The following is a 19,444-nucleotide window of genomic DNA, read 5'->3' as shown; positions in this document are numbered from 1 at the left end:
ATCACGACTCTTCTCTTATGGGCTTTTTCTGCATATTCGTTAGATTTATACGAGATATCCCTCAATTAAAGCGACAAAACCAAGGCATTATCTATTCATCTAAAATATAGGCCTTCCATGGTCACTTGGTCACCTTCTGGGTTCATTCATCGTAAAGCGGCATGTCGCCTCTATTGGGAAATTGAAGCGATCTTGCGCTCCACTTCGTAAGGCCGATTCGACTTGCGGACGCGATGTTTCATTGACATTGACAACTGCAAGCCAGAACCCCCTTAGACATAACAAAGAACAGTTTGGCGGATTCGAGTCGTTTTATTTGTGTTGAGTTGTTCTTTGTTTAAGCGGACGTACGGCGCCCAAAGTATTGTGCCTTCTAGGAGTTGATCCTCGAGACCAATGTCTCAATGGCACAATGAACGGGGATATTACTCTTCAGCGGGATTCGACCGCTGAAGACTCTCGGATTGAACCCCCTCGAAGGGATGGACCCTCCACTTCCCCCGGAGAACCCGAACTTGACGATTTCGGACTGCCCAAAAAGCCCGTGAGCGCAGCATCACCTCTTGATCCGGATGACAGCGATGATGACAGCGATGCCTTTCACGATGCTGAACCCACCACCGAAGACCGAAACCCTGGCTTGGAGAAGAGTCACCCGGAAAATGGCAATGGCGTCACGGGTGAGGAAGAAAGGGCAGGGGTTGTTGAAGGTGATACCAGTCAGGCAGCCAAGTCTGCACCCGATGAAGACGAGGGGTCAAGAGCGGAAGAATCGGTGCCTACACAAGTAACCAGTATGGAAGACAAGTCTTTTCAGCATGAGAACGGCGCGCTTCCTGTGGCACCCAACCTAGCCACTAGTGAAATCGGCATAGGCTCACAGAACGCTGCAGAAGGGGATACTGCTGCATCCCCGAACAAGCCAGGCACCGCTCCGTCAATCCCCGTTCCCAAGCGTGAAATCAAACCAGAAGAGCCAGCAGTATCTTCATGGTCCCACCAAAGACAGCTAGCTACGGCAACATCTCCAACTGCTGAGGATGAGGAGGAGGAGGAAGAGGAGGAGGAGTGGCAGGCCATGCCGGCTCTTGACGAGTTCGATATCTACGATGATAATGGGAGAATCGTTGCAAAAGGCAACAGACAGACTGAGCAAGAGAGTAATGCCTATAGTGGATTAGGGGGCGCAGGCAAAGGGTATACAAAGTTACAGCTTGACGAAGATGCACAATCTGCCACGAGCATGGATGAAGATACCAATTATCTATTTCAAAATGGAGAGAAACCAAAGCAGATCGGCGACGAAGACGAGGACGAGGACGAACAACGAGATGCCCTTACACAGTTGCAGGCTACCAAGGACCTCTTGACTGAAGGACAACGGATCGCTTACGTGGGTGTGGTTCGTCTGACCATTCACAAGATGTTCAACGCCTTGGGCAATCTGGAGAGAACCAGGAGCATAAGGAGCGAAATAATGAAGTCTATCGAAAGCATGGATATGTGGGGCCAGACCATAATGCTTCGGTTGTACGCTCATATGGACATTGACCCAGCTGAGCAGATCATGATTGAACAACTTGCGGAACATGGTGTCGAGCCCTCTGACCTGGTTACCCCCTTGATGATTAATGCGAAAATAGCCAATCCTATGGCAGACGATCGGAAATCTGGAGACTTGAAACCAGCTTCGATACAAACCAGAAACTCGACGACTTCAAGAACATCAATTACAAGCGGCGACAGCAAACAAACGGAAGAGGCTGACAAAGGTGAAGAAGTGCCAGAGGTACATGGGCCTGAGGACATGCCCCATTCGAAACAAATAGAGCTTGATTTACGCTGGACTGTTCTCTGCGATCTCTTCCTCGTGCTTATATCAGGTAGCGACTATGACGCTCGATCTCGGCGACTTCTCGAGAGAGTTGGCTCGGCTATGCAGATCACTTGGGTACAAATCTGTCGGTTCGAGAAAAGGGTCATTGATGCTTTGGAAATGCAAGAAGACGAACACAAGGAGAATTGGGATGAGTCCGAAAATCTAGAAAAGAGACGCAAATTGGGCCTGAAACGAAAATACATGTATATGGGACTCGCTACTGTGGGGGGCGGGCTCGTCATAGGATTGTCCGCAGGACTCCTTGCTCCTGTGATCGGCGCGGGCCTTGCTGCCGGTTTTACGACAATTGGTGTGACAGGGACCGCGGGTTTCTTGGGAGGCGTTGGTGGTGCGGCTCTGATCACTTCTGCCGCCACTGCAGCTGGCGGCACGATCGCTGTGAGAGCATCAGATCGACGTACAGGCCACGTCAAAACTTTTGAATATCGACCTCTTCACAATAACAAACGGCTAAACCTGATTTTGACGGTTGCCGGATGGATGAATGGTAAGGTCGATGATGTACGATTACCGTACAGCACCATTGACCCAGTCATGGGCGACATATACTCCTTGCTTTGGGAACCTGAAATGCTTCGGTCGATGGGAGAGACTATCAACATCCTGGCAACTGAGGCACTGACGCAGACAATTCAACAAGTACTAGGAAGCACCATCCTAATCACTCTGATGGCCTCGATACAACTTCCTATCATACTCTCCAAATTAGCCTACCTGATCGACAATCCTTGGAGTGTCTCCTTGGACAGGGCGAATGCGGCAGGTCTCATCCTTGCAGACTCTCTGATTGACAGGCATTTGGGACAGAGGCCGATTACCCTGGTGGGATTCTCTCTGGGTTCCCGAGTCATCTTTTCCTGCTTGAAGGAATTGTCGAGACGAGGAGCTTACGGCATAGTCCAGAATGTATATCTATTTGGTTCGCCGATCGTGGCCAAAAAGGAAGAGTATCTCAGAGCTCGGTCTGTGGTATCGGGCAGGTTTCTCAATGGCTATGCGTCCAATGATTGGATCCTAGGTTATCTATTTCGCGCAACCGCTGGTGGGATCATGCGTGTTGCAGGGCTTGCTGCTGTTGAAGACGTTCCAGGCATTGAAAACGTCGATGTTAGCAGCATGGTAAATGGCCATATGGCTTATCGTGCTGCTATGCCTCGTCTAATGCGCGAGGTCGGTTGGGAAGTGGAGAGCGACGAATTCACCGAAATTGAGGATCCAGATCCAGAAAACCACGCAAAGCGACAGCGAGAGCTCATTCAAGAAATCGACGAGGCACGTAGAAAGGCCGAAGAGAAGCCCGACAAGACAAGGTTTGGTTTTTTCAAGCGTGGCAAGTTGGCAGAGAAGAAAGGCTGGGAAACGTATGACGCCAACGCGACCCATCATCGGCGCAGTACAGATACGTCCCAACAGCCTGGCAATGAAGGCGATGGAAACATTCTGTTCGATATCGACGCTATTCGGAAAGAGCTAGAAAGTGAAATGATCGAAGTGCGAGAGCTAGACAGCACGTTGCCTCCCATGCAGATTACGACCATTCAGAACGGAGAGAAACATGTCGAGTATCTCCGGCTGCCCCCTAACATGAAACCGGAAGAAGTCGCTCGAATGAACTTGCCACCTCGACCAGACGAAATTGATGTGCATTTCCCTCAGCCTCTGCCAGTGAGACCAGCTCGCGTCTCGTCACTTCGCCCATCGGCACAATCCAGCCCTCAAAGGTCTCCATGGTCCAGCCCCCAGCGTTCTCCTCAGCGTTCTCCCCAGCCCTCTCCGGGCCTAGATGGGAGGACGTCCTTCGCGTATTCGGAGCCCAGAGAACTGGTCAGCACTCTGCCACCATTAACGCTCTCCCCTAGCTTAAACAGGCCCGAAAGCCACAGTGCACCGTCAATTACGCGGCCAGAGTCGAAACAGCATGCAACCGAGCCTTCAACCTCAGAGTGGAATCGTTTCTCAAATCCTTCAACAGAGGGCTTGAGCTCGCCCACGATCGACCTGGATCTCGAGCGAAATGCTTGGGCCGACGACAAGGATCCATCTGATCACGATCGTGGGGGAATCAGTATGACCTTCGAATGATGTCGCCGATAGTTCGATGTGCATAGCGCGGCGTTTTGGAAACATCCCTTCTATACTAATATACTCCCATACTATGGATGCCGTTCACATTGTATATCAATTCAACCAATCCCAAGAATTCGTCCATGACCAGATCTCAATGGTGCTGCCGTGCTCCCTCTCGTCCACACCCTTCAATCTCGACGATAGAGGCGCTGTGTTCTAACATCCTCTAAAAGGTTCTCACAGGTATGTCTTCACCCAAGCTAAATCTTTGAGATGACTCTCTTTGTCGAGATCTCGGAAGCACAAAGACCGAGTAGGTAGCATGAAGGCTCCTCTTTCTCGGCCATTGAATGCGTCCTTTGGCACTCGACCACAATTCGGACAATGCCATTGTAATGCATTGTCTGCTTTGTCGCGCCATGAAGACTGCCCCTTAAAAGCCCAAGCGATCGCAATTTTTCGATGAACTTGAACTTCCAACCTCGAACAATCCGTCAGTCGACCTTGGGTACACAAGGCCAGTCCTACCGCCCGTCAACATGGATCAATATTTGGCTTCGCTGCTTGTCAGCTCCACTGCAACAATCCTCTGCCATTCCAACAGCCCCTTCATTGCCCTCTTCATCTTTCGATACCTCCGCTTGATCGTCCACATTGTTTCGTTCTGGTGTTACAAGCACTCGCCGATCCCAGCCATCCGGACAATCACTGAGCGCGACGTGACTGTCATTATCCCCACAGTTGAGCCGACAAACTACGATTTCCAGGAATGTCTCTCTTCGGTGCTCATGAACGGCCCAGCGACGGTCCACATCGTCACTGTTGGCTCGGAGCTTCACCGTCAGACGTGTGGGATCGTTCGCCCCTTTGTCCCCAGATACCCCAGCACTAACATCAAAGTCTCGTGCACGATGCAAGCTAACAAACGCAAACAGATAGCCCATGTGCTTCCGCACGTCCAGACTGCCCTGACGGTGCTCGTCGACGACCACGTCTTCTGGCCTTCGGGACATTTCCTCTCGACGACGGTAGCCCCTTTTGAAAACCCGGCCGTCGGGGCCGTGGGTACTAACAAACGCGTCCGACGACACGACCTGCCTTTCGGGTTGGCCTCCTTCTTCAACGTGCTCGGCGCACTGTACCTCGAGCGACACAATTTCGAGATCCGCGCGACCAACGCCCTCGACGGCGGCGTGTTCGTCATCTCCGGCCGCACGTGCGCTTACCGGACGCAGATTTTGCAATCGCCAGAATTCCTCCGTGGGTACCTACACGAGACCTTCTTTTTCGGTCGGTTCGGGCCCCTCAACGCCGACGACGACAATTACATCACGCGCGCGGTCGTGAAGGCCGGGTGGAAGATCAAGATCCAGTACAACGCCGAAGCCATGATCGAGACCACGGTCGGCACGTACCCAAAATTTCTCTCGCAGTGTCTTCGGTGGGCTCGCACCACCTGGCGCAGCAACCCGGCAAGCCTGCGAAGTTGGACCGTCTGGCGGACCCAGCCTTGGTGCGTGTACGCCGTATACCTGACGAGCATGGTCAATTTCGCCCTGTTTTACGACGCCGCGCTGTTCTGGACGCTCTCTCGGAGTGACTTTGTCGTCGGAAGTGGAGGACGACACAACAATGCGGCGTACGCGGTGCTGGGTGGGTGGATCCTGGCCACCAAAATGGTCAAGTTGGTCAGTTACTTTCTTCGACATCCCTGGGACCTCGTTTACTTGCCGGGTACTTTGGGGTTCGCTTACTTCCACAGCTTGATCAAATTGTACGCTCTTTGTACGTTTTGGGTGACGGCTTGGGGTGGTCGAGACCTGGACAGCATCGGTGTTGGACACGATTCGACTCGTGAAACGCAAAGTCCGGTTGAATTTATGACCACCGCTACCGAGTCTCGCTCGGCTTCGGCCCTAGAAGAAGAGTACAGGGTTTCGTCGGCCAACGGCGTCGTCTCTTCTACTACCACTACTGACACCAATCTCACCCGTCCCTACAGACGCGGTGGCACCTCCGCCTCCGGCAGACAATCAATCATGACACCCTGGGGACGTGTCACCCCCGAGAGCGCACATCTGCCTGCCAACGTCCAACTCGACACTCGTGCTCAAACGCGAACGAGACGACGACAAGCAGACCTAACGGACTGTCCAGATAGATCGAACCAGACTTTGGTGGTGGAGACCAGACTACGACAACAACAGCAGCCCGTCGCTCCTCGTCTCGAAGGTGTCGACGGTCCAGATGATGAGATTTCGCCTCTGGACTTGGCCCCCGGACAGGAACAAGACTGGGTTCGAGGTCAAGGTCAACTACAGCTCGCCACACCCGCCCTCACACCACCACCACCGCCGCCGACAGGAGACGAACAACCATGTCCAGTTTCTGGCCGCCCTTGCAGACGAGTCTGCTTCGACCCCTATTCACGTGTGTGGGTTCGTGCGAATTGTCAACGACTACATTACAACGGTTTGTACATCGGGGCCGGGGGAGGTTGTGACACGACAAGACAAGAACAGTGTCGAGTGTTGAATACTCGGAGCCTGGATGGATTGGTCCTACAAAATACAGACACAGGTGAGTGAGTTTCGGTCCCAAATTCCACGACTTGGTCATTGGATAAACAGGCAAATACACCGACGTACGTTGGGCTGGCTTGAACATGACCTGCAAGTCGTCTTTGCATGTTCGGCTAGTTTTACGGTAAGTCTGTCCATTCTGCTGCGTTGTTGTGGTCGTGACATTTCCGAGCGTCGGTGAGCCCTTGAACTCGAGTCTGGCGTGTAGCACGCGGTAAGGTTTGATTTGATTTGATTTTGGGATAGATTTATTATAGAGGAGTCCGGAGTACAGCAAGTCAAAATTGATATTTGGTTCTTTCAGTTCACATCGCACGACATTGGTATTTCGTAAATGTTCTTTTTTTCCTCTTTTTCATTTCCTCTCGTATCAGACACAACCCCTTGCCCCCCCTCTACGATTTGACTGCAAGGAAAATCAAGATCTATCCCAATCCCTCAAGCTGACACAGTGGCAAGCCTAGCACTAGCATACGTTATGTGGCATCATCACTCAAGCCAACCTCCCATGACCATAGACAGCGTTGAAAAGAAATTTATCGTGCTGAAATCGCTGCAACCCATTTCTGTTCGTCCTTTCTGTTGACGGAATCAAAAAGTCAGTCATACACGTTTTCACCCACTCGCAGCCAAGAACAGGGAATCAAAAACTTACCGATCAAAATGCAACAACATTCCCAAGACCGGTATCAATTGTCGCTGATGGCCCTTGTCCTTTTGCTCCAAAAATTGTAATAATACATTCTTCAAATAGACATAATCCACCGTCCCCTGGCTCATACCGCCGCCGCCGCCACTGGGTGTCTCGCTTCGACTCGTGCTCGTGGAGAGCATTCTCTCCTTGGGAGCCGGCGACCTCGCGCTCGAGGAGTCGATCGAGGTCCTGGAACTCTGGACCCCTGATTCGAGGCCCGTCCCGACCCGATTGGAAGCTCGGAGGCCCTTGGCACCACCGCCAGTCTGTTGTTGCGCCGCCTTCAGCTCTTCCGTGAGATTCTTGTTGGCCTTTGTGAGCTTCTCGACCCGTTCCCGAGACTCGTCGACCATCTTTCGGAGGTCGAGCTTTTGTCCGTCAAGCTCGCGAACTTGTCTCTCGCTCTCGTCCAAGGCTTCGCGTAGACCGGTCATGGCGGCGCGGAGCTCTTCGACTTCTTTGGATGCACGATTGGACGTCTGTTCAAGCTCGTCTATTCTTCTCTTCCAATCTCGCTGTCGGATTTCGAGCTCTTCTTTCTCGTTCTCCACGACCTTCAGGGCTCGCTGAGCGTCTCGGACTTTGCTTCGGGCGTCCTCAACTTCGCGCATCATGCGTCGACTGCTCACGCTCGCTTCGTCTTCGACGCGGTCACGTTCTTCAATGGCCGCGTCCATGCGTTCCTTCATTTCGCGGATTCTGGACTCGGTGCCGCTCTCTGCTTGGTCTAGGAGCATCCGCATGGTTTGGCCCTCTCTCGTGCGCTCTGATAGCATCCGTTGCGCCTCTGCCAGCTCTTCTTCCAGATTGTCTGCCCGAGTGGACGCCTCGCGCGCCTGCATGTTCAGCTCGTGTGTCTGATCCCGCAGTGACTGGACAAGAGACTGCGCAGACGAGTGTAAAGCGGTTTTCAACGACAGCTCTTCCTTCAGTCCTGTTACCTCCCGGCCGTGGTCTGATAATTGTTCTTCAAGAACACGGAGTTTCGCCCTGAGTGTTGTCGATTCCTCCTTTGCTTTGCTCAGGTCTTTATTCAAGCCATCAGACAAAGCGGCGGCTTCCTGGCGCTGATGTTCGGCTGAACGAAGTTCAGCTTCTGTCTTTTCCATTTCCTTCTCGAGTTTAGTCCTCCCATTCGTCTCCTGTTCGACCTTCTGTTGCAGCTCCCTGATCTCAGAGTCTTTGTCACCAAGTCTCTTGCTGAGGCCTTTAAGCTCAGCCTTGATGTCTTCATGGCGGGCTTCAAGTCTCTTGAGCTCTCCAGCCTTGTTCTTGAGATCATCCTTGACCGATCGCAGCTCAGCTACTTCATTCCTCAGGCCCCTCAACTCTGGCTGGGCCTTCGAAAGCAGATCCTTCAGATCGGTTATGTCTTTAAATCGAGCCGCGGCAAGTTGTTCAGAGGCGGCAAGGTCCTTTTCCAAACTCGAACATCGACCCTTGAGCTCATCAAACTGTTGTGAAATTTCCTTGTGTGCTTTTTCAGAGTCGACGCCAGTTGCAGCCGCTTTACGAGCCTCGAGGAGTTCCTTTTCAAGCTTATCCATAGATTCTTGAAGCTCTTGCTTGTGTTTTTGTGCTTCTTTCAGGGAGTCGCGCGCCTCAACGTGCTCTTCTCCTTGGTGCAGCAGATCATCGCGCAAGGTTTCAATCTCTTCTTGTAGAGTTTCCTGGTCCTTCAACTGCTTAGAAAGACGTTCGATTGTTTGCGATTTCGCAGACAGCTCCGACTTCAGATTCGTAATCTCTTCTTCAAGCTTAGGGATCTCGATTTGAGCTGCTCTGCGGCTTTCGATCGTATTGTCCTCCACTTCCGCGAGATTTTCCGAGACCTTTACCGGCACATCAGGCTCTGCGTCTTCACCTACTGCTGCTTGAGCTTTACCCTTCTTCTTTTTCTTGTTCTTCTTCTTCGATGCATTTGTCGTGGGTTCTGAAGGAGCAGGCGACGGGGCGGCCACCTCTGCAGAAGCCTGCTTGGTAGGAGGCTTTTGTAGATCGAAATTCTCGGCCAGATAATCAACCACATCTTCCCGTGTTTGCAACATGTCGAGTTTCGACTTTGAACTGTCATCTAGAAATCCAAACACTTTCGTCGACGGTCGTTTTGAGAAGTCTTCTTGATTCTTCTGAAGTTCTGACTTCAATTCAGCAACGGTAGTCTCGGCATTGCCCAATTGGCTTCGCAGCGAGTCCATGATGCCCTGCATGGTAGCCAATTTCTTTTCAGCCGCTTTGGTATTTTTATTTTGCGATGCTTCTTGTCGTTCTGCTGACTTGTATGTTGCTAAGGTATCTTCAAGATCCTTCACGACAGCATCCTTTTGGGCCAGCTTCTCATTCAATATGTTGACATCTTTCTTACTCGACTCGATCTGCTCATTTAGCGCGGCATTTGTCGTTTCCAGATCGCGAATCTGAGCTTCTACTTGTTCGATTCGTCTGGAAGCTTCATCTTTCTGAGCCTGTAGTTGATTGATCTCGGCCTGTAGACTCTCTGACGTACCAGTTTCAGATGCAGCCTTAGACTCGAATTCATCAAGCTTCTTCTGCAATTCGGATTTGGTCTCATCAAACTTGTCTTTGGCTTCCCGGAGGATGTGCAGTTCTCTGGTGGCGGTCTCTAAACTTTGCACCATGCTCTCTGTTGATTCACGTGCGACTTTCAAGTCGTTCTGCAAATTGGTAACTTGCTTTTTAAGATCTGCTACCTCCCCTTGGCGGTCTTGTAACTCAGACTCCAACCTAGAGTGTTCAGACTCGTACGAAAACATGTCTTCCGACGTATCCCTAGGTGGTGGTGATGCAGCTTTCGAGCGGGGCGAGAAGAGGGAGAAACTTGCAATCCGGGAAGAAGTCGACGCAGGCGATTTTGCACCATGATCCGATTCCGCGTTTGCTTTCGACGATGCAGTGTCAATCGTTGATAGAGTAGTAATAGGCACCGGCTTCTCTGACTCTGTAGAACCTTCTTGTCGATGTGACTCGGCTGTGGCAGTGGTCTTCAACTCGGTGATTTCTGTGTGCATCTTGGCCGTCCCTTTTTCTGAAGCCTGAAATTTCTTCTTATATTCGTCTCGGTCAGTGGTGACCCGTTTCAATTCGTCCAGTACCATGTCGCTTTTCAAGTTGATCTGATTCAGATATTCGACCAGCGCGCCGGGATCATTGATACTTGTCAGGGGTGTATTCTCCCGTAAAGAGGCCTCGAAAGAGTCGACTGCTTGAATCCTTGAATGCGCCATCTTATAGGCTTTCAACAATTCGGTGTACTTTGCCTCCATGCGATCGAGCTTTCGCAGTTTGACACGCACCTCAGTGGGAAGATCTTGAGGGCGCAAGGGGCTGGGTGCCCGGCCGTTTGTGTCTGGCTGTGGTCCCTCACTGTGCTCAGTCGCCAGCTCTCCAGCCCCTTGCTCCGCCTGCGGTTCATCATCGCGTGTGGCTGCTGCCACTGCCTCTCCCTCTGCTTGTTGAACCTCCTCTTTCCGCATCTCCGGCTTCGGGGTCCCTACCCTACTGGGCTCTGCACTCTCGTCATCTCCGATTGTGAAGTCGGCCTCGAACTGTGAAGGATCTGGGCCTTTCTCGGGTGGGCCATCGTTCGGGTTCCTTTGCTTCGAGCCAGATCTCTGAGCAGTGCCGTTCTGGGCTTGCGGGCGTCGTCTCTGGGAGTTTCTGGTGGGTTGGACGCCGGTGGCAACCTGGCGCTGTCGAGCCTGTTCTTCGGCGATTCCTCTGTCTATTGCGCCTTTAAGGCGCTGGAAACAACGATTAGATACATCGCACTTAGCCTGACAAGATCATCCTACCTGAAACATCTCCAGCTTTGCAGTAGATGGGCTATGTCCAGCCCAGCAGCGTCGTCGAGATTCACCTGGAAATGTAGTCGCAGCACGTTCAGGAAATGGTGTTTCTCCGCAAATGGACGTTGTTGCTCGCCGGTGACACTTTTTTGGAGCCACAGCGGAGGAAGATTCGGGGCGCAGAAAATCCAACACTGAACTCGTTCTCCGTAATTTTCTTTGTTATTCTCTCGCCTTTCTATGTGCGACTAATCTAACACTTGAACTTGGGCTCGACTTCGACTTGCATTGTCTCGCTTAGGCCTAGATCATGAAGCTTCCTAGATATAAGCTGGGCCTCATTACGGCACAAAACGACAGCTAGGAAGTACTTTTAGTGATCATTCAAACGCGCCCTGGAAACACCAGCAGAATTGGCAATCCTTCATCATCCCAAGTCCCCTTACACAATATCGTGTCGCGAATGCTCGCGTGAGCTTCGCCTACTAAGTCGCTGGGATGTGGTGCTACTCCCTTTCCTTGCCAAACCTCTCTTTGGCGTCGATCGTCTTTCTCTACAAGAATCCTCATCCAGCACTCGCCTTGACCGCAGCTCTTTCACATTGCTGTAACTGATTCTCCTTGCCTCATGAAGATTCGGTAGTGTTGTCAATATCGGCGAAGAACAACATTTTAAAGTCCACAATTAAGCCGGAGCGCTTCCTTGAACTGGTCGTTGAAAGACACCAGTGGGTGGAACGGGCTTGACTTAGCTGGTCTGACATTATTCTTCTGGGGCTGCTGCTGCTGCTGCTTTTGATAGCTGAGAATATAGCTGTTGGTTTTTCCTTTTCTCGTATGTCTCGTATCATTCCACATTTACTTCAAAACCACATTGGCACCTCTTGCAGCCAGATACTGGTCCGGAGCACCTTGTGGCAGACTTCTCACGACGGCAAATATCTCTTTGTCGTAATATCTCAGCTTTGTCTTCGGATCGATGTACTTCGAAGGGAGGCCCGTGATGTCGCAATAGTGCTTGTGATTTGCAGGATGTAAACTTGGTGCGCTCTCGATGTTGGTGTATGTCACGGCTGGTGGTCCCATTCCTCCGCCGAAACCGTTCGTCGCGGCCTTTTGCAAATTCCTCTCCAGAACCAACGTACTGAGACTTTGCGTCGCTTGTGCCATGTTTACCGGCCGGGAGGGAGTGCCGGAGTATGAAGGTGTTGCAGCGCCATCTGTGGTTGCACCTGTCGCGAGAGCAGGCGTCGATGCGCCCGAGTTGTTTTGCGTTGCGAGAACAGAAGCCTCTCTTCGTTGTGACTCCGAAATCATTTGTTTTGTGTTTTTGTTTCTGCGACCACTAGGCTTCCACGCTTGATTCCGGAATGGTTTCGCGGCGTAGTATATGTCCATCTGATCGAGGAGTTGTTGGTGGGAGTCATCTGCGGGTTGGGGTGTCGAGGGAGCCATTGTCGCGGCGAGAAGGACGTGAAGGTCGGAAGGACAGGGATGAGGAATCCAATTATGCCGAAGCGCTTCGCCGATGGTACAGATGTCGAGCAAATACGTGTAGAGATCAAAGATTGTTGAGAGTGACAGAAGAAGTGAGTGGCAGTCAAAGACGCGGCTCCGCAACGGTTGAAGCCGTGACTGGGAATTTCACAAATACAAGCAAATCTCAGGAAACAACAAATCCTCATGTACTTCTGTTTCGTCACACACAGAGATCACCGTCAATATTGAACATGGATGATGTTGCAGACATATCTTGACATTCCTATCTCGCCCGGCTTTGGTAATTGCTGTTCCATACCGAGCAACAAAATGCTTCGGTGTAACGTATACACTCCTCGTGATTCATCCGACACTGGATTCTCTTCTACATTTTACTTGGGCTCGTTTGCGCCTTGACAGCGTTGGCTACGGCTATTTCCAGCGAATCCATATCGTTCCCAGCGTCAATGAGATGGTTGTCACGCTTGTCATACAAGGTACCGCCCTCTGCCCAAATCCTCTTTAGAGTAAAGGCCGTCGCGAATGGAACTCCTGACTCCCACGCTGCCTGCTCCTTTTTCTTCAAATCCTCCAGGCCAATGTACGAAACCTCCCAAGGCTGACCACCTGTCTGCTTCTCAAACTCGTGAAGTATATCAGCATTCGTGGCGGTGAAAGAATTCACCCTCAACGCCTGGTTGCGGCTTGCTTCCGGTTTCAGCAGAGCATGTACCACCAGCTTACCAACACTATTTTCAAATGGTCAGACCACAAAAAGGGGGGGAAACACCATCAGTGGCCGAGCTCGAGGGGATACTTACTCGCGCATGGTGGTGAAGCTGATTTTGACATTTTCATCACCAATCAGTTTGGCCGTCTTATTCTTGACGTCGAATGTTCCAGCTTCGGTGAAGTTGGCGTTGTGGGCAAGGAAGAATTCCGCGTACGGTCCTGTGACGACGTAGGTGTGGTCCAGATTCTTGCATTCTCGCAATGCAGCCCGGACCTTGAGTTTGAGCTGATGCGGCTTCTCAGTGGCAGACTGTGGTCCGTATTCGATGTCTGTTCCGTACTCGGACGGGAACAACCTCTTAACCGAAGTACTTTGATCTGCGAGCTTGACGAGCTCGACTTGATGCCCGATCACGTTCCTGCCGACAGCTGAAATGACGGTATCGATGTCTGGTTTGCCACAAGTCAGATGTACCCTCACGAACAAAGCATAACAACGTGCACACACACCTTTATACGCCTTGACTACGTCGTCTGGGTTGTTGATGTCGCCAACGATGACTTCTACTCCCTCTTTCTTCAGAGAATCAATCTGATCTGCCTTGGACTCCACCGTCGATGGTGAGGTGAAGATGGCTATGCGATCAAACTGTGCCTTGTTCTGAACAATCGCCTGAACAATGTATGTCCCTATCAACCCCGTCGCTCCAAACATCAACAGTTTCTTGCAAACGTCCGAATTTTCTGGAGACATTTTGCTGCTGGGTTGCTCACTTGCTTTTTCACCGGGTATGCCAGATCGCCCAAGGGCTGGATATCAAGCAACTCGATGTCGTCCGATTACCTCAGGTATTACGATACAACGAACCCCTCTTCTCCAATTCGGGGCTCGAGGGTCTTTTATATATACCTCAACTATCTACTCGTGACGATGCACAGCTATTCCAGGTGTTCCCGTTGACGCCTAGGCGGACGAAAGACTGGATGCAAACCTGTCGTTGAGTCGGTGGCAAGGTGGTACACCTTCAAACCGATAAGGAAAAGGTTGTAATCAACTTGAGCGGCTTTGGTGTGTTTAAACTAGTATTACCCCTACGGCCGCATTTATAGCCGAGGCTGACCGTCCCGGCAAGTCCCAGGTACGGATGGTAGATGTCCCTTATCCCAAACTAGCAGTCGCAGGGTGATCTTCTACGAGTAGTCAGTATATCCTTAGAGAATCACCATAGGACATACATTATTTACGCTTATTCACGGCAAGATAAACAAACTTACTCGGACGAGCACTGACGGTGTCTTCGTAAGTGATGATTGATTGAAATAGTAATACCCAGAAGGTTTTACAAACCATGACACGACTGTCAATTTTCAATTTCTGACTCAGGTACACAACTCGGCCGGCGTCGAGCATTGATTGTCCTCGATCACGTTGTTTGTACCAGTCGTATTGACAAAGATGTCGAAATCATTGTTTCGTAAGACGTTACCAACGACCAAGTTGCCAGACGCAGGGGTTCCCGTGCCTGGGTCATCGATTATAATCACGCCCACAGCCGTTGCGTCGTTGACACCGTTAGCCGTCAGCCCTTCGATTGTGTTCTGCTTGACGAGTGTATTCGACGCCCCGATCATGGCAACTCCAAGTACACCCAGATCCGGGATCGAGGGACAAATGGGGTTTGCGTTACTGATGTGGTTGTCGATGACCTGAGCGCCGGTCACGCCGGGATCGACATAGGCTCCGATACAGCTGTTCGTGACACTGTTACCATGGACGAAAGCACCATTGGTCTGGACACAGAGGCCAATGGCATAGTTGCTGATATCGTTATTGGTCGTACGCACATTGGACATGTCGTCCATGCAGATGCCAATGAACAACATATCAGCTGTCGCGGCAACAGTGTTGGTATCGACCACCGTGTTCTCGGAGCCGACGGTAAGGCAGCCGTATTGAGCACCATCATAGAGGATGTTATTCGCCACCCTGCAGTCTTGTCCTCCAACCACGGCTATATCCAGGCCAGAGAAGCCACTGATTTCGAAGCCGGTGACCAGGACTCCACGAACAGCTTGACCTACAGAGAGCACTTTTCTGTGTTCCTGCACATAATCTGCCAAAACAATGTCTTGTCCTTGGATACAGATGCCAGCTTCAGTGCCCGGGCCTGCCAAGCCAGAGCATGTGTTCTGGACGGGCGAACCTGGAGGCACAATGCTGGCCCCCTTGCCAATGAGCTTGATCCCACTTGTTGTGATGGTCACTTGTTCTGCGTACGTGCCAGCTTCCACGATGATAGCTTGTCCAGGGTGTGCTGAATCAATGGCAGCTTGGATTGACTGTCCAGAGGCGACGTGCAAAGACGCATCCTGCCAGTCATTCCAGCCTGGCGTGGTAGGTATAGCTTTTGCATGTAGAAGCGGCGTAAGAAGCAGGAGCGCAAGGCCCAATAGATAGACCCAACGCCCTTTGACTTCTGGCATTTTAAGTTGCGTTTGCGTACAGTACAATTGTTTGAACCTCTTCTTGAAGTTATTTCGATAACGAACAGAGTGTGTAGGAATTCAACGGACGAAATTACATCTCTGAAATGCAAAGCCCTCGAAAGGGGGACGACCTACCTTTTGAAAGGAGGAAGGCGTCGCTAGAAACTACCATAACTCGCCCAAGCAATCCTGGGCTTCTCGTAATGCTTGAGTTCAATTGTGTGATTCGTGGACTTGATTCCGGTTGCGTCTTGTGATGGAGGCGGATCTAGACAAGTCTTCAGCCTCGAATTAAGAACCGAAAATCTCGTGTTGGTAGAATGGACTTGTTGCTTTTGCCATTTCCTGGACTCGAGCTGAAAACCTTATATGCTCGAACAGATCGGTATGTTCAAGGTGCCTTACATCTCGATAGCGCAAAAGACCAGAAGCCAAATGTCGCCAGCTTGACCGTGTGGAGCGAGGTTTTCGTGTCTGGAACAATCACAGACCTTCACATGGTGCAAATACGGGTTCGCCAAGGCAGCTGAGGCGAATACGAGATCGAGTACGAGGAGAATCACACCTCCAGCATACTTACGATTTCTTGATCGAATAAGGGCCCGGCAAGTCTGGAGAAGTAGACGGGTGCGCTGAAAGCTGTAGTGATGAAGTAGAGGATGGATGTGCTCGCCCGAATGAACAACTGGTTGACCGATTAGCGGTAACAGGGCGGCATAATTTTCCTCCTTGAAATAGATAGTTGAACCTCATCACTATCTGGGACTAACCAAAATTGTCGATGTAAATATGTGACTGCGGCTTGTGTTTGTCAAAGCAGCAGGACACGCACGCGCTCGCTCACAAGTGACGACCGGTGACCACCTTTCGCAAATGTCCATTGACCCCAGTTACAAGTCACGTCGAAGCTTTGCGCATACGTATCGCTAACACGAGAACATAGCCGCCATGGCAAGTATCCAAGTATCGTCTGAAGGTACAGTGGCTAACATGTGGCTGCAGGAAAGTCCTCACGAACAACAGCAAAGCCTCCTTCTCTCGCGAATTATCACGAATATTGTCTGTCCCCGTAGCCGACATTACGAACGGTGGTTAACAAATACTCTAGGAGAAACTGAACGAGGCAGTCGCAATGATGAACCGAAATTTACAGGTAGGAAAACTTCCGGAGCACTTGAGTTGGAGGCGCATACTGAGAACCTTTTTCTAGGAAGTCAATGTACAGAACATGAACGTTGAGCTCGTTGCGCAAATGTTCAAAAATTACCAGTCTAACGTGCTGTTTCATCTGGAGGGTAAGTCATTGTTCGCCTACTTGGTGTGAGTCGTGCAGCAAGTGCTTACAAATAGCGCCAGCCACGGAGACCTTGAAGGATCCCATTTGAATACGCAATTGATCTGAAAACGACCAACATTGACAGTCCTGTGAGGAGAAGCTGCACACGCATCAATCAATGGTCGATATACTATTGCGACTCTGCAGGACGCGTCACGACACTGTCTTTACTTTACAGCACCCTTCGTTTGTGCAATGTTCATGCGTGCTATCTGACAAGAGGCCGCACATGCGCGCCGAATGCGCCCACAGCAATTTCTAAAAGGGAGCAACTTGAACCGGAGAAGTCCCCGAGAGCAGAAGGAAGATCCAGTTCCATAACAGGGAGCAGTGGTGGCGGGGCAAACTATAAAGCCAAAAGATATTGGGATAATGCAAGTCATGTTGATACATCATACAAATGTTGGTATTAGCTGGCTGTCATCCTAAGCGACGTCTCGATCTCATGGTCGCATCGACTTTGCTTCTATGCATTATTAGAAGATCAACATGAGGTTCTGCTCCGGGAGGCGGGGTGGGGGGGAGGAGGTTGATGACACCGACAAATGCATGCACAGTTAGGCTGTCGCATCGGCCAGATACTAAATAAGTTGAGGTGGGTGACAAGAAGACTCGGAGCATGTACATCGGGCAGCGAAAGAAAGGCGTCATCGAGGAATGTCATTACACCACAAATGTTCGTCTCAACAACCCCACGGTAAACTACGAAATGATACGAGTCGCTGCTGAGGCACGTCCTATAACTAAAATTCTGGTCTCGAAAAATCTGCTGTATAGCTCATTTGTCATGTTCCCCGATTACAGGCGCACAACCCACGGTGAACTCCTGGCATGTTGTGTAGGGCTGCACGAGGTGTTTTGCTCATCTGGAACAAGCGTCTCGGTCAGCCGGTAGAACGCCGCGGAGATTGTGGGAGGCTATGACTCGGCGATCAACGAGAGTAGGAGTAATCAGTCGGCTAGAATTCAAAGCCTCTACCCATGTTTGCTACTTACGCAGGAACTGTAATGCGCCATGCGAAGTATGCGTTCCAGTCTGTGTGGCTTTCGCAAAAGGACAATGGGTGTGTGCTTGAGTTGGTCCATGATAACTAAACACCTGCCCACTTGGGATGGATGGATACCTCAATTAGGTAGAATGGCGGCTGTCTTGAGAGTCCCAGACTTGACTAGTGACGCGAAAGCCTTTGGCAGCAGCGCCTGATGTGATGTGAAGGTCATATTGGGTGTCAAGCCATAAAATTCTGGTGGCGATGGCTGCCTTTAGGAAGGCCGTAGCAAACTCTGTGCAATTACCAAGCCAGTGTGTATATTGAACAGACGCCGGTGCTTGACAAGAATAACTGGAATCGTCCATGTTGCCGCAGACTTTGCCACAGTTTGCTGGAGTCGACGCTGCCTGTCACACTCTTTCCTTACACAGGAACATGGAGGTCACTGGTACGAGCAGTTGGTCGCCATTCCCGACCTTGGCCAGCCCGATAGTCACAATGGTGTGAGTTCGCCATGTCAGCGAGCTTGCCGGACACTGGTTGTCTGGTCTCAAGGCTTCCAACCCAAATAGGCAATAAGCTCGATGGAGTGCTGGCTGAAGCATAGACATCCGGTTTTCTCACCACTGAATCGCAACGCCCACAAAATTTGATCAACTCAAATATGCGGTACCGGAACCTTGCCGTGTCAATGTATTGCCGTGACAGAGCACATTATTGCATCATGTCTTTTCCAGCCTCCGTGAAGTTGAACAGGCAGACTTGGCCTCTGTTGATTACGGATTATATCGATTACACTTCGGAGGCTGACCTTGAAAAAAATGGGCGAACACGAGCGGGTCTCCCCCATCCCATCGATACGCTTCCCGAAAACAAAGAGTCAAAGCCATAGTTGGGAAATGAGGTTGCTGGACAGTAATGTATTCACCCTCGTTATACCTCCCTAGGTACCATAGAATGACGAAGGTGCTGCGATCCGTAGATTTGACCAGTAGACCGCGGGTCGGAAGAAATGACCTTCCACACAAGGCCCGGAGATTCGCCTCCACGTACGTACAGCATCCGCACGTGCCTTGGGTATTCTCGCTTGTGACATCAAGTCGAGCTAAAATTGTAGACTGGGAGTCCTTTTAAGATCTCACGGCTTTAGGTTGGGGGCACGGCGCCCTCGGCCCAAATTCCTGGAGCGAGGATTCCATAACAAGCTTCAGTGGACAAGCTTGACCTTACGCTCGCGACTCTCCAAAAGAATTTACGGAATGGGGATGGCGCAAAGAGCGGGTGGGCGGAAGGCGTATTGTCATGGTCTACATGCGTATCACGTCTAACTCGTTCCGAGGATTTGTGTCGAGGTAGGCAGAACGATTTG

General features: G+C 51.0%; 7 protein-coding genes across 7 annotated transcripts; 3 read left to right on the top strand and 4 right to left on the bottom strand.

Annotated features, from left to right (window-relative positions):
• Positions 1-412: 412 nt before the first annotated feature.
• Positions 413-3,982, top strand: PV06_05145 (uncharacterized protein; the record flags this gene model as incomplete). Its single annotated transcript, XM_016406121.1, has 1 exon — positions 413-3,982. The coding sequence occupies one exon, from the start codon at positions 413-415 to the stop codon at positions 3,980-3,982; it is 3,570 nt and encodes a 1,189-aa protein (XP_016264327.1).
• Positions 3,983-4,506: 524 nt separating this feature from the next.
• PV06_05144 (uncharacterized protein) lies at positions 4,507-6,555 on the top strand (the record flags this gene model as incomplete). The annotated part of the gene is made up of 1 exon (XM_016406120.1): positions 4,507-6,555. The coding sequence occupies one exon, from the start codon at positions 4,507-4,509 to the stop codon at positions 6,553-6,555; it is 2,049 nt and encodes a 682-aa protein (XP_016264326.1).
• A 254-nt stretch (positions 6,556-6,809) lies between these two features.
• PV06_05143 (uncharacterized protein) lies at positions 6,810-11,064 on the bottom strand (the record flags this gene model as incomplete). The annotated part of the gene is made up of 3 exons (XM_016406119.1): positions 6,810-7,128; positions 7,205-11,004; positions 11,056-11,064. The coding sequence occupies 3 exons, from the start codon at positions 11,062-11,064 to the stop codon at positions 7,086-7,088; spliced, it is 3,852 nt and encodes a 1,283-aa protein (XP_016264325.1). The 3' UTR covers positions 6,810-7,085.
• A 196-nt stretch (positions 11,065-11,260) lies between these two features.
• PV06_05142 (uncharacterized protein) lies at positions 11,261-12,768 on the bottom strand. The gene has a single exon (XM_016406118.1). The coding sequence runs from the start codon at positions 12,502-12,504 to the stop codon at positions 11,908-11,910; it is 597 nt and encodes a 198-aa protein (XP_016264324.1). The 5' UTR covers positions 12,505-12,768; the 3' UTR covers positions 11,261-11,907.
• Positions 12,769-12,789: 21 nt separating this feature from the next.
• Positions 12,790-14,014, bottom strand: PV06_05141 (uncharacterized protein; the record flags this gene model as incomplete). The annotated part of the gene is made up of 3 exons (XM_016406117.1): positions 12,790-13,277; positions 13,350-13,710; positions 13,771-14,014. The coding sequence occupies 3 exons, from the start codon at positions 14,012-14,014 to the stop codon at positions 12,914-12,916; spliced, it is 969 nt and encodes a 322-aa protein (XP_016264323.1). The 3' UTR covers positions 12,790-12,913.
• Positions 14,015-14,640: 626 nt separating this feature from the next.
• PV06_05140 (uncharacterized protein) lies at positions 14,641-15,744 on the bottom strand (the record flags this gene model as incomplete). Its single annotated transcript, XM_016406116.1, has 1 exon — positions 14,641-15,744. The coding sequence occupies one exon, from the start codon at positions 15,742-15,744 to the stop codon at positions 14,641-14,643; it is 1,104 nt and encodes a 367-aa protein (XP_016264322.1).
• Positions 15,745-16,643: 899 nt separating this feature from the next.
• Positions 16,644-17,936, top strand: PV06_05139 (uncharacterized protein). Its single transcript, XM_016406115.1, has 5 exons — positions 16,644-16,698; positions 16,750-16,806; positions 16,856-16,900; positions 16,958-17,042; positions 17,104-17,936. The coding sequence occupies exons 1-5, from the start codon at positions 16,696-16,698 to the stop codon at positions 17,130-17,132; spliced, it is 219 nt and encodes a 72-aa protein (XP_016264321.1). The 5' UTR covers positions 16,644-16,695; the 3' UTR covers positions 17,133-17,936.
• Positions 17,937-19,444: the final 1,508 nt, after the last annotated feature.

Source organism: Exophiala oligosperma (assembly GCF_000835515.1).
Source record: "Exophiala oligosperma strain CBS 72588 unplaced genomic scaffold supercont1.4, whole genome shotgun sequence".
NCBI lineage: Eukaryota > Fungi > Ascomycota > Eurotiomycetes > Chaetothyriales > Herpotrichiellaceae > Exophiala > Exophiala oligosperma.
The sequence above is the reverse complement of the archived record's forward strand: the minus strand, read 5'-3'. Positions and strand labels throughout refer to the sequence as shown.

Excerpts from the sequence above, each read along its gene's own strand:
- PV06_05142 (XM_016406118.1), bottom strand. The coding sequence starts at position 12,504 with ATGGCTCCCTCGACACCCCAACCCGCAGATGACTCCCACCAACAACTC.
- PV06_05139 (XM_016406115.1), top strand. Across the intron at positions 16,807-16,855 it reads CGCGAATTATCACGAATATT|GAGAAACTGAACGAGGCAGT; the intron begins GTCTGTCCCCGT and ends CAAATACTCTAG. Across the intron at positions 16,901-16,957 it reads TGATGAACCGAAATTTACAG|GAAGTCAATGTACAGAACAT; the intron begins GTAGGAAAACTT and ends ACCTTTTTCTAG.